General features: G+C 40.3%; 1 protein-coding gene across 1 annotated transcript in view; it reads left to right on the top strand.

Moving 5' to 3' along the window:
* The window catches only part of B4GALT6 (beta-1,4-galactosyltransferase 6), a 64300-nt gene that overhangs the window by 26831 nt on the left and 24430 nt on the right, over positions 1-13039 (top strand). The window contains exon 4 of the mRNA XM_003914272.5: positions 12136-12260. Within this exon, the coding sequence (XP_003914321.1) occupies positions 12136-12260 (125 nt within the window). The remainder of the gene's footprint in view (positions 1-12135; positions 12261-13039) is intronic.

Here is a 13039-nt window from a genome sequence, read left to right as displayed (position 1 = left end):
TTTTTTTTTTTTGGCAAAGTGCTTTTTGAAGGGGGATGATTGAAAAGCTGAAGAAAAATACAAAGGGAGAAAATGACAAATACCCATCTTGCTCCCACCCAGTTTTAAAAACGAATACTTTGGCTAACCTATGTCCAAGTTCTTTTAAAACAGTGTTTAAGAGAGTAATTAATGTGTAGTCTACTTTTGAATATGTTAAAATGTTCCTGGTTAAGCAATCCTTTTTGACCACCATCCCCAGCACCGACTCTGCATTCCTTCCTCAGAAGTAACCTCACCTCTACTGAGAGTTTGCTGAGTATTCTCACCGGTTATGAAAATTGTTTTTTACATAGATAGATGTCTGTATAGAAAATAGATATTGTTTCAAAGGAGAATTTATGTAAGTTGGTCTTAAAAAGTGCATTTCATTCTTATAACTTGCTTTTTTACATACTTTTTTGAGAACTACCCATGTTATTACATATAGATCTAATTTTTTTCCCTTAACTATTACTGTGTAGTAATAGTCTTTGTATAAATGTATCACATCTCATTTACCTGTTTTCCCACTGATGGACTATTTAGGTTGTTTCAACTTTTTGCTATCACAAAATAGCAAAAAAAAAAAAAATATATATATATATATATATATGTGTGTGTATGTATGTATAAAGAACAACAGAGTGTGGGTTTTCCTGTGCATGTATACTTGAAAGTTGATGGCTAGTGGTGGAATTGCTGGGTAGGTTGGCTCAGTTTTTCCAGATTTTGTCAGTTGCTCTCAAAAGCAGCTATACCAGTTTATATCCATAACAGCAAAGCATGAATGTACCACTTTAATACAGATGGACTTTTAAATTCTTGCTAATCTGAAAGATTAACAAATGGTTTCTTATTGTTTCAATTTTCACTTCCCTTATTCCTGGTGGGTTTGAGTAGGTTTTCCCATGTTTGTGTTTTTAAATTTTCTCTCCTGTGACTTGCTGCATCATGGGCTTTATCAGTTCCTGGTTGGTTATTGTGTGTTGGTATTGATCTGTAAAAATTATTTATATTCTGGCAGTGGCCTGTTTTCTGCTATGTGTTTCGTAAGTATCTTTTCACACATTCCCGGGCTTCTCATTTTATTTTGTCTTTTATTTTATGGAAGTTTAAAATCATAACATTTTCAAATGTTTTTATCACTTTACCTAGGGGTTTTGCTTTTTTTTGGTCTTAAAGCTTTTCTTACCCTGAGGCCATACAAATAAATACCTTTATTTCCTTCTAATGATTTTACTATTTTGTTTTTAACCTTTGTGTGTAATATGTCGTAGTGATAAAGCGACTGTACTTTAAATATATATTTTTAAAATTATGAAGATAATACATTATCATTATTTAAAAAACACTATACTGTACTCTCAACACTCAGAAGCTACACAGCTATTATTTTGGCTTTTCTTTCTTTTTTTTTTTTTATGTCTTCTACCCCTGCCCCATGATTTTTAAGCATACTTTGTACGTGTAGGTTGGTATCTTGGATTTGATATAATTAAAGATTTATATAAACATCTTTTTGAATTGCTTATTTATCCATATTCTGATGTATTTGGTATCTGTTTTTTATTCTTTACACGAGCTTTTTAAATTGAGGAAATTAGCCTTTGCCTATCGTATTTGTAGGGTTTATTTTAGTTTATTGTTGATAGATATTATATATCGATAATAAAAAGAAAGATTGACCTAATATCATCTAAGGCCATGGCTTTTAGTCTTGAGGGTACATCAGAATCACCCTGATCATCTTGTCAAGCCTCATTGCTGGTTCTTGCCCTCAAGTTTCAGACTCAGCAGGTGTGTAGCGGGCCTGAGAATCTGCATTTCCAACAAGTCCCGCAAGGTGATGCTGTTGCCGCTGAGCCTTAGGCCACGTATTGAGACCCACTGATCTAGAGTAGTGGGCCTGGTCCCTGGTAGTTAAGAAAAAACTCTCAGGTGATTCTAATCTTGCTGTCTCTTTGCTATACCATAATAAAGAATGGAACTCAGTGATTTTTATGGTTGTCATTACTTTGTTATTGCAGCCTTGTTTTTTTAAAAATGAATACTTTTGTCTGTGTAATACCGAAACCACTGGGTAATGCTCTGTTGAAATATTGATTACAATAATTTCATCTTCATAATTTTCATATTCAAGGTTTATAGTTTCAGGAAATCTTTCTGTTCTTGATTTAGTTGCCATTTTCTTTAATTAGTGCTTTATGAGTACTAATTAAACTATTTCAAAGCATCTGTCTGCCACTTCCTCATTCTGGTACTCCTCTCCTCCCGCCCCACAGCCCATTGTACCGTCTCTGTCATGGTGACTGAGAGATTGCGTCGTGCGTGGCTGCTGTGCACTGCCTTTACACTGGGGGTGGGGAGCGGCCTCAGCACTGCTGCCCCTTTTCTCTGCTTCCCTGGGATCCTTGCATTCTTTTGTAAGAGAGGATCACACTGGTGTGGCCAGCCATCTTTTCACAGCAGGCCCTCTCATGGGCTGCCAACTTTGGGTCCTGTCCCAATTTTGTGCCCAGTTAGTGGTAGCCATGGTGGCCATGATGGCAGGGTGATTTGGTAGAAAATACAGCCACATACAGGTAAGGCTTTAGAAAGGAGCCATGGGTACAGCCAACATAACGAGGCTTCTGCCAAGAGAGCCTTGCACAAGCTGTCCAACAGAGCGCTTCATTAGTCCTGTGACCTCCGCAAAGTGGAGGCTTAGTTTACGTACCTGTAAAACCTGGGTTTCTAACATCACCTGCAGAGTGTGGTAAGGATAGAATGAAGCACAGTGCCTGAAGTTTGATAGGCGTTAATTTGATTCTCCCTTTCTTCTCCCTCCTTCTTTGAATAATAGAGCCAGACTTTACAATGGTCAGGGGAATGAGACACCTAGGAGAAATGTGTGGAGTTTAGAAGTTTTATTCTTAGCTATGTATCCTTACATTTTTTACTTAGAAAGATAGTTTTCATTGATAATAGAGAACAATGCAATAAAATACATAAGTATAAAATCTTACAATAGTCACACAAAATAATTGAATGTGATTCTTTCCCAAATAATAGAAGGGATTTGTGTAAGAATTAGATCTACTTGGATGAAAACCATCAAGTACAGGTGATATTTACTTATAGTCACTAAAAGTGAAGTTAAGGCTTAACATTGGTGTATTTGATTATCCTGTTGTAAACTTTGATTTTTACCTAATACAGCAATGGAAACACCGGCACTGGATTTCTGTAAAGATAAAGTGAATTTTTCAAACTAGAATGCAGATAAAATGTGTTTCATATATTTCAGCAGTGTTTCATATTCAATAGTGGCCAATTACACTGTAAAATCTATTTTAATGTGTATTTTTATATGAAGAATATGAATGAATACTTCTTTCTTGTTAGTGTTTATAGATTCTCCAAAGGGCAAATCCACATTCAGCTTTATTGCATTTATGTAAGATTCTTTGTGCTAACAAAGTAAAATAGAAGTTTCACCTTGTCTGAGGCTAAAAATTAATAAGTGCTTAGTGTGGATGTTTTGATTTTAATTTTTATGGGTGAGGTAGAAATGGAAAATGTCAACTGCATACTCTGCATTAGACTGAAAATAGACTTACCTTTAGTTTTCCTATCTTTTAATTCTTATTCAAATAGAATACGTTTGCAGTGACCTTTATATATTCTGTTCTTACTATTTGTGGAATAGTTCCCTTTATGGTTTAACCCTGATAGTTTCTATAGTTGCTAACCTTATGAATATAACAAAAGCTCCAAGGACTTTTTGAGATGAATTTAAATAATTCAAATGAAAATCAGCAAAGAAGGAAAAGATAAGCAAGCAAACTTCAGCAAAGCTCAAATAATGCTCATGTAACAACCATCATGCATATGTTTATTGTAAAAAAAAAAAAAAATTAGATGGGAGCCATTTGCCATTTTAGCGTTAACCAGTCATTGATGAACAGCTGCTGTACAGCAGTCCCTGTGTTGTTCATAGAAGCAGGCACGGGAGAGACAAAGCTGAACATGATCATGTGTGTGGCAGCCCGGTGCAGGTAACACACTTGGAGAAAGGCACGCTATGAAAAGCTTATCAGGTCGGGCGTGGTGGCTCACGCCTGTTTCCTAGCACTTTGAGAGGCCAAGGCGGGTGTGTTACCTGAGGTCAGGAGTTCAAGACCAGCCTAGTCAACATGGTGAAACCCGTCTCTACCAAAAACACACACACACACAAATTAGCTGGGTGCAGTGGTGTGCGCCTGTAGTCCCTGCTACTTGGGAGGCTGAGGCAGAGAATTGCTTGGAACCTGGTAGGCGGAGGTTGCAGTGAGCTGAAGTCGCACCGCTGCACTCCAGCCCGGGCGACAGAGTGAGACTTTGTCTCAAAAAAAAAAGTAAAAAAGTTATGAATGTGACAAAAGGGAGACAGCAGTTTATTCTGCAAGGGAAAGGACGATGTCAGAGAGAGGTGTCATTAGAACTGGGTCTTGCAAGACAACTGAGAGAGAACAGCATCACTATGAGGAGGCTCTGTGTATTCCGGGACTGGAGAGTGGTCGGCTCTGCCCAGAGAGGGTGTGTAAGTGGCGTGTATCGGAAAGGAGGCTGGCCAGAAGGGTCTTGTGTAAAGGCCTGAGGAATCTGAGGGCCTTGTGGGTTCCATCATTCCTAGGCATCCATGAGGTGAGCTTCAGAGGGAGAAGAGCCTGTGAGCTTATATGCAGATGGTTGATTTACGAGCCTGTGTCCATTTCTCTCAGGCGAGAGTGCATGATTTTCAAAGGGTCTAGGGGCAAAACAAAAACAAAAAACAAAACAAAAAACCAAAAGCAAAAATAAACAAAAAACCCCACTGCTTTAGGGAAATGGAGAACCTTCAAAGGCTTTAGGCAGATGAATGATGGACTAGGATTGTATTTTAGGAAGATTATTCAGATGAGAAGCTGAAAAATGGGTGAGAATGGAGAAATACTGGGATCACCAGGAGACCAAAGAGGAGCTTGCTGCAGGGAGCCCACAGGCAACAACAAGGGCATGTGCCAAGGCTCTGGCGTTGGAGAGAGGAGGAGGCACAGAAAAGAACCTACAGGGTACCGTTGGCCAGATGTGGTGACCAATTGAGAGGTGAGGATTAATTTCCAGGTTTCAGACTTGGTGACCATGAACTGAAGCGATACAGAGTAACCATCGCATTTGGAGGATGGGGAAGTTAGTGGTTTCTGTTTGGGCTGTTTTGTTTGAAGTTCAGGAGGGTTAACTTGGGGTCTGACTTTCATAAGAGATCTGGACTGAAGATTAGAGGAAGTGAGGTGGGAAGAAGGCTGAGAGTGGGTCCCTGAGAAGATCCGTACTTGTGAGGTGAGTGGCGGTTAACAGAAGAAGGGGAGACAGGAACCTAGAGAAGCCAGAGGATGGTGTCTGGGGGGCCAGGGAGGAACACATTCCGGAAAGAGACTGCTGTGTCTTGTCACACACCTGCAGACAGCAGGGAGAGTGAGGAACTGTGAAAGGGCCACTGAATTTGGTGCAGAAAACGGATGGAGAATACAGCAAGCACGATTTCAGTAAAGTGGTTGGGAAAGAAGCAAAGTAGACTGTCTTGAGAAGTGAGTCAGATGTGTGTGAAGACTGTAGGTGAAACGAGAAAAATTTGGTGGCAAGGGGAAGGAGATTAGAGGAATTGAGGTGGGAAGAAGGCTGAGAGTGGGTCCCTGAGAAGATCTGTACTTGTGAGGTGAGTGGCAGTTAACAGAAGAAGGAGAGACAGGAACCTAGAGAAGCCAGAGGATGGTGTCTGGGGGGTCAGGGAGGAACACATCCCGGAAAGAGACTGCTGTGTCTTGTCACACACCTGCAGACAGGAGACAATGCCTCAGGTTGAAGAGTGAGCATGGAAAGCCTCAGGAATGCCTCCTCCCCTGAGGAAGCCTGAGGTTTATTTGGAGATGAGGTGGAGAGGTAGGGTGCTTGTGCCTGCTATGTCTGTTTTCCTGAAGCAGGAGGCCTTGTGTCCCTGAGAGGATGGCCAGGAAGGACTGAGCAGCTTGAAAGGGAGGAGTAAGTATTTAAAAAGTTGTTGTAGGGAATGAAAAGTAGAGTCAACTAATCATAAATTAAAAGGTGACAGGTTAGCCTAGAGAGCCCCACACCCCACCCTGGTGGGGTCACAATACAAACAAAAGTGACACTTGTTTTTGCTGAAAACTTACTATGCTTAAGGCAATATGTTAGGTATTGCCACCCAAATGATGGGATTAATCCATATGCTTATGTGCTTTCTTTAGTTATGTTTATTAGGTAGAGAATTGGAGCATGGATAATTGTCACCACAAGGATGGGACCTGTAGCCCAGGTGTGGCAGGTTGGGGCGGTGGTAGATAAGGTGTTTGTCAGTGTGTAGGTGCTGTGATTGGGTGAAGGTCATAGAGCTGCATTTCTCTAAGTGTGATTCAGATGACATACACTTGTTAAAAATGCAGCTGGGGGCCGGGCGCGGTGGCTCACGCCTGTAATCCCAGCACTTTGGGAGGCCGAGGTGAGTGGATCATGAGGTCAGGAGATCGAGACCATCCTGGCTAACATGGTGAAACCCCATCTCTACTGAAAATACAGACAATTAGCCAGGCGTGGTGGCGGGCGCCTGTAGTCCCAGCTACTCGGGAGGGTGAGGCAGGAGAATGGCATGAATCCGGGAGGCGGAGCTTGTAATGAGCATAGATGGCGCCACTGCGTTCCAGCCTGGGTGACAGAGCAAGACTCCGTCTCAAAAAAAAAAAAAAAAAAAAATTGTGGCTGGGATACTTGTTAAAAATGCAGCCTCTGAGCTAAACCCTAGACTGTGAAAGTCAGGGCTCTTGGTTGCAAAGCACAGAATATACTTTATCTGATTTAAGAGAAAAAAGAATTCATGAAAATATATTAGAGAGCCCAGAGACAACCTGGGTGGCTAGAGAATTAGGTTGAGAAATTGAGCAGCCAGAACAAGGCTCAGACCACTTTGAAGCATCCCCTGCTGCCACTTGTCAGGGCTTACACCTCCTACCAGCATTGCTTAGGTCTGGAGACCAGAAGTGCCACTTGTTGGTTCCCGTAAAGCTAGGAGCTTTTGCCACCACTTTTACTTTTGAGAGATAGTTTTGCAGAGTACCCTTGTCCTTATATTGTTTACTACTGCTTCCATTCTCCTATGGGTGCATTTGGTCACATGACCACTCCTACCTGCTAGAGGGGTTTGGAGAGTGGGTTCTAGCTTTTTCCTTTGAAAGGCAGGACTCAGTGGTGGGTAGTTCAAGCTGTTGAAATGTGTTCAGTTAAAGCCAGTGGACAGAACCATGACCCATGAGCTTCAACTGACACAGAAACTTTGACAGTGTGGCCAGTCACCTGCATTTTAAACAAGCACAGCTGGCAATTCTTAGGCACACATCAAAATTAGCAAACCACTTTATACAGAGGCCAGATAGAGGAAAATGTGGATATAGCAAAGAGGACTTCAAGTCTTCATGAAGTTGAGGAGGGACTTCATGGGAGGAGAATGGTAGAAGGTGAAAGGGAAAGAGGCTTTAATGAGAGGGTGCAGTGTCAGAGGTGAAAGCCAGTCATTTCTAGGTGACTGTGATTCAGGGTCTGGACACAGAGCTGGGTGTCACTGTGAATTCACTATCATGAATATTGCTGCAAGGAACATAATAGTGCATGTGCCTTTTTGGTAGAATGATTTATTTTCTTTTGGATATTTACGCACTAATAGGATTGCTGGATCAAATGGTAGTTCTGTGTTTTTTGAGAAGTCTCCAAACTGCTTTCCACAGTGGCTGAACTAACTTACATTCTCACCAACAGTGTATAAGCATCTCCTTTTCTTCCCGAGCCTAGCCAGCATCTGTTGTTTTTTGACTTTTCAATAATGGCTTTTCCTATTGGTATTTGATGGTGTCTTATTGTGGTTTTAATATGCATTTCTCTGATGATTAGTGGTTTGGAGCATTTTTTCATATGTTTGTTGATACCTGAATGTTTCCTTTTAAGAAGTTTGTATCTTTTGCTCATTTTTTAATGGGGTTATTTGTTTTTTGCTTGTTTAAATTCCTTATAGATTCTGGATATTAGGCCTTTGTTGGATGCACAGTTTTGCATAAATGTCTTAAAGAAATATTTTAGCACCTGATGGAGCCAGGGAGTAGAAATGCAGGTAGGTGGAAGCAGGGATGAGACAGGAATCTTCCTATTCATTCATTCATTCTTTCATTCATTCATTCTGTGTCCAGGCATTGCCCTTGGCAGTGGGGATGTGTGACTAATGCTCTGTCTTATGTTTAGAATGCTCAGGTTTGGTTGCTTCAAGAAAACTTGAGTAAGAAATCATTTGTTAAGCAGCGGTTGTAAAATTTTAGAAGTCGAGAAGCTTAAGTAAAGCATTTGAAATAAGCAGTGTCTAGTGTTGGCTTCAGAAAGGACAGGAGATGACCGATGGGTGGATGCCTCATAACTGTTCAGTCTCAGAGCTATGCTCAGGAGGCAGCACAGAGGCTGGGGGAGGGAATGTCCCATCTTATCATAAAAATGCTTTTCTAGCTTTGGAGAGGAATTTACCCTAAGGGACATTTCTAGGGGAAATTCAGGTCTTTCTCTGACACGGTCATCAGCTCTTTGAGCTGTGCACATTTAAAACCCTAAGGGTAAAACAGACAAAACCAACATATCCAGAATTAGGTTTTAGGTACCAAAAAATAGACATAGGCTCCAAACAAAATGAAACAGTCATTTAAAACTATTGATTTATAGAGCAAACAACTCTCTGGAGATTATATGCCTTAAATTTTACTTGAAATGGTAGAAAAATATAAATGTAGGTAATTCATAGGTTTTGAATATTTGTTATTTTAAGAATTATATTTTAATAGAAAAATAAAAGCCTAAATCATGTCGTGTGATACATTATCTACAGCACAATAAGCCTGTTGTTTTGGCCCATGCATGCCTGGCTTTCCCAGATGGGCAGCATTGCTGCATATCTTGCAAATTCAGCATTAGGAAATTATAGTAAATGTCCTACATAACCAATGGTGCAACTAAGTTACCCTCACACATGACAGAAGCAGTTTGGCACACATGACTGGAAGGTAGCTTCCAGCTGACTTGAGTTCCTTGTCCTTCACCTTGACCCTCTAGGGGCTTGGCAGCCCCTCCACTCTTCAGACACTCAGTTCTCCTGGTCTTTCCTTTCTAACCCCAGCACCACCTTCAAAATAGTGAAATTCAGTAAATTTACATTTGCTGATTGTGATTACAGTACTGGGTAAATGGATTTCAGTCAATGTATTTATTTTCTGATCTTTAAATCTCTAACTGGGAAAGAAACCACTTGTGCTAGTTAAAAATCTCAGATTTATATGATCACATCTGGGCTTAAGAACAACAAATCTCAGATTAACCACAGAGGAGAGTGAAGATTGGCTGTCCATGGAGTTCAGTGGATCTCTTCAGTTGCTCTTGAAATCTCAGCAAGTGAAATAAAGGGGACTGGCCCAGTTGGTGGCATCCTTCTTTGCAAGAAGGACATCCCCCTTCTCTGGCTTCATTCATAGCAGTTGGTTTTCCGAAGCCTTTTGTTTTGTTTTTAAGGCAGTGGAAGGCTTTCTTGAGTGAAACCTAAAGGGGACAAAAGAGTACGTGAAAGAGATGAAAGTGACTGTGTTGGGGGAGCCTGAGTCCTCCTTCCTCCAACCACAGGATCCCTGAGAGAAGTCCTTCCTGAGGACGGTTTGGAAACCACACCATCATTAGTTTATCTGCAGTGTACTTCTTCCCGGCCACTCTTTTTATAACATGCCCTCTTCCCTTCCCTTCCTATGTACAGGATCTTCTCCCTAATACCACTCCCCACAATGATACGTGTTTGTTGTTCCTGTCTTCTCTGATCATACTTTTGCTGTTCCCAGTGGTGGCAATACCTGTCCTGGGAGGCCTGCCCCGCACACTCCCCAGTATAGCGATGTTGCTGTTACCACGGGTAGCATGCCCCCGGGTCAATCTTTAGCCTTCCATCAGCAAATTATTAGGATTTCAGAGCAAAGGGCAACAAGCACATAGGAAAGCTCCTGATGGACTCTGAGGGGTGTGGATGGGGTTGGGGTGGGGGGCGGCGCACAACCCCGAGGAGTGTGAACTTAGGATGCCTCAGGCATGGGGATAGTGATGGACAGAAAAAGCCGTCTCTACTGAGGGAAAGAAATAAAGCCTGTCTCTTGCCAGCACATATGCCTTGGAGATGGAAATTAAACTGCAAATGATGCTGGAGAAAACTGCTGACAATAATGATGATTACAGCTGTTGAAGCAATAAAGCTGGAAAAAAGACAAAAAATTTGGTTTAACAGTGCAGAAAGAATACCAGCTTCTGTTACTTATATGAACTGCTTATTATTTAGCCTAATTACTATCATTTTAGCAATCATGCATACTATTAAATGTATCAGATTTATTTGTGTAAATTTTATTTGATTACAATGTTAGATTCCGTTCTTTGTCAGCTGAGTCATGATAGTCTGTACTTACGTTGACCGATCAATCTTACGTTTTACTTACTCTTTCTCTGCAAGTTCATAGGTTTCTCTTTCTTTTAGATGAATCTGACCTTTGTAAGATTAGCTCGTTTGCGTATCTTGTCACACTGAAGGCTGAGTGTTTTGTTATAAAAGACTGCTTATGTTGTCAGTAGAACAGGCAGGCATTAGAAGATAGCAATTCGTTTTCTAACTTATTCTGGGAAGCAGGTATTTCGATGTAAAATATTCTAGCATGCCTGCGTGGAGGCTACTGACAGTGCATCCTGGTTAGGATGAAGTGGGGACAGGAAGAGAGGCTATTGTGAAAACTCATACAATATAGAATAGCAGGAGCAAAGAGGCTCTCTGGAGAGGAACTGAGTGTTTTTTATGTGAAATTGTGGCTACATGAAACTCAGAAGACTCGAAATGGGAAACCTCAACATTTGTTGGTTTGTATTTTATGAGATGAAGTCAGAGAGAAGAATTTGGCTGGAGGGCGCTCCAGAGCAATTTGTACCTATTTGGAAGTTAACAGATGACATTAAAACTGCTAAAAGATGATCTGTAGTTTTGCTCCAACAGCCTTTTCCATCCTGTTCTCTCTAACAGTGAAATCATTGAATACAGCATTGCTTTGAAGGGATGTTAGTGATCATGCAGCTATTTTAATTCAGGGGGAGATACAGAGACTTCCTGATTCTTAGTTCTGTTTTGGGGTTAATGGAAGTGGTTTTCTATTCAAGATTCGTTCCTGTTTCAATGGTATACATTAGAAAAGCTGCTAGTAAGAACACCTCCAGTAATGTCGTATATTTGTTAATTTGGAGAACGAGTGTCTATTAGACCAGGAATATCTCAGAAGTAGTTTTTCAGTTTTGTATGCCAAGGGGCCTGATATATGGTAAGTGCTCAGAATCAGTGCTTTGAATTGTGTTTGCAAATTCCCTCTCTTAAGAAATGTCAGTAGGTAACAGTAATAGTAGCTAACATTTGTTGGTTGTATCTAATGCCTGACACTGCATATGATCCTTCACACAGGTGATTTCTCGGAATGGATACAACCACCTTGGGAGGCAGGCACTACTGTCCTTTTTACAGAGGTGGAAGCTTAGGCACAGAGAGGTTAAATGATTTTCCCAATAGACAGAAGCTGGGAATCAGTTCCCAGTCAATCTGACTGCTTATTTCATTAAGTACTGTGCTATTGTGTCCCCTATGTTGAAAATTAAAAATGGTATTAAAATATTTGAATAGTTGTTAAATTGCAGTGTTAAGTTATAATGACATGCAAACATTTTCCAAAGAATATTAAATTATTCGATATGTTACCCAAAAGCAAAAAGTTTTTTAAAAGAATTTGATTTTCTTTGGCTGATTTACCAAACATAGTAGGGTGACCGTATATATTATCATGGAAACTAAAAGTGAAAGGGGGTACTATTCATAATTTTGTGGCGGTAATAGGAATAAACTGTATTTTCCTGGCAACTAAGTTATGCCATCACCCTGCTGATTATTATTTGTTCTACTAGATCTTTGAGGCAAAAAATATTAAAACAATTCTTCACATTTTTAATTTGCAGGAGGATTCCTCAGTGTCAATGTAAGCGAAGTCAGTTTTGATGAAATTCATCAACTCTTCTCCAAGGATTTAGATATTGAGCCAGGGGGTCATTGGAGGCCAAAAGACTGTAAACCCAGATGGAAGGTGAGGTAAATTCTTTTCATAAGCAATTTGATTGTTACTATGTGTTTAAGGAAAGAATGTGCTTGATTCAAAATACAGAGACAAATGTCTTTAAGTCTTGATAAATTTAAAACATCAGTATTTTTGTCTTTAATGTTTACTATTTATAATTCAAATGTGATTTAAGTGTTAACGTGTGAAGACTGTAAATGCACCTGTGTAGATACAAAATAGATGCTCGGTTCATTCTCTTTGAGTTCCTGGTAATAAATATGTGACTTGAGTTTGGCTTGGAAAACAGATTTTTTCTGTTGTTCTGTTCTGTTTGGAAGAGAGGCTGTGAGTTCCCTGCCTCCTGCAGCTGTCCCTAATGATTACTGACACCTGCAAGCATAGCCTCACCAATTTCTGGAATCGTGAGAACTCACTCGGAGGATATTAATATCCTGATTTTCAGTTTGATCTGGCGTTGGGGTCTTCAAGCTGTGTTTCTCAGAATCCAAGATTATAAAGAGGCTGCTCAGAGATCACTGTGGGACTTGAAAAGTTGGACTTTGGGCTCTTCTTGGCTTCAGAAGGCACAGCCCAAGCTTTCAGTCTTTTTGGTATGTCAGAATTCTATTCAGTGTTTTGTTTGAAAAACTGTAAGGGGGTGGGTTTGCCTCTGCTGCTTTTGAAAAATTGGAAGCCATAATTTAAACCAGACTTGCCCTCAAAGCTGTGAAATTGGTTAATAAGTGCATATTCATCTAATGTTATTACGTTTGAGTAAGAAATAACATTTGTGTAATTCCAATGAA

The sequence above is a fragment of the Papio anubis genome, chromosome 19 (assembly GCF_008728515.1).
Source record: "Papio anubis isolate 15944 chromosome 19, Panubis1.0, whole genome shotgun sequence".
NCBI lineage: Eukaryota > Metazoa > Chordata > Mammalia > Primates > Cercopithecidae > Papio > Papio anubis.
Note: the sequence above shows the minus strand (reverse complement) of the source record. Positions and strands in the feature narration are given on the sequence as shown.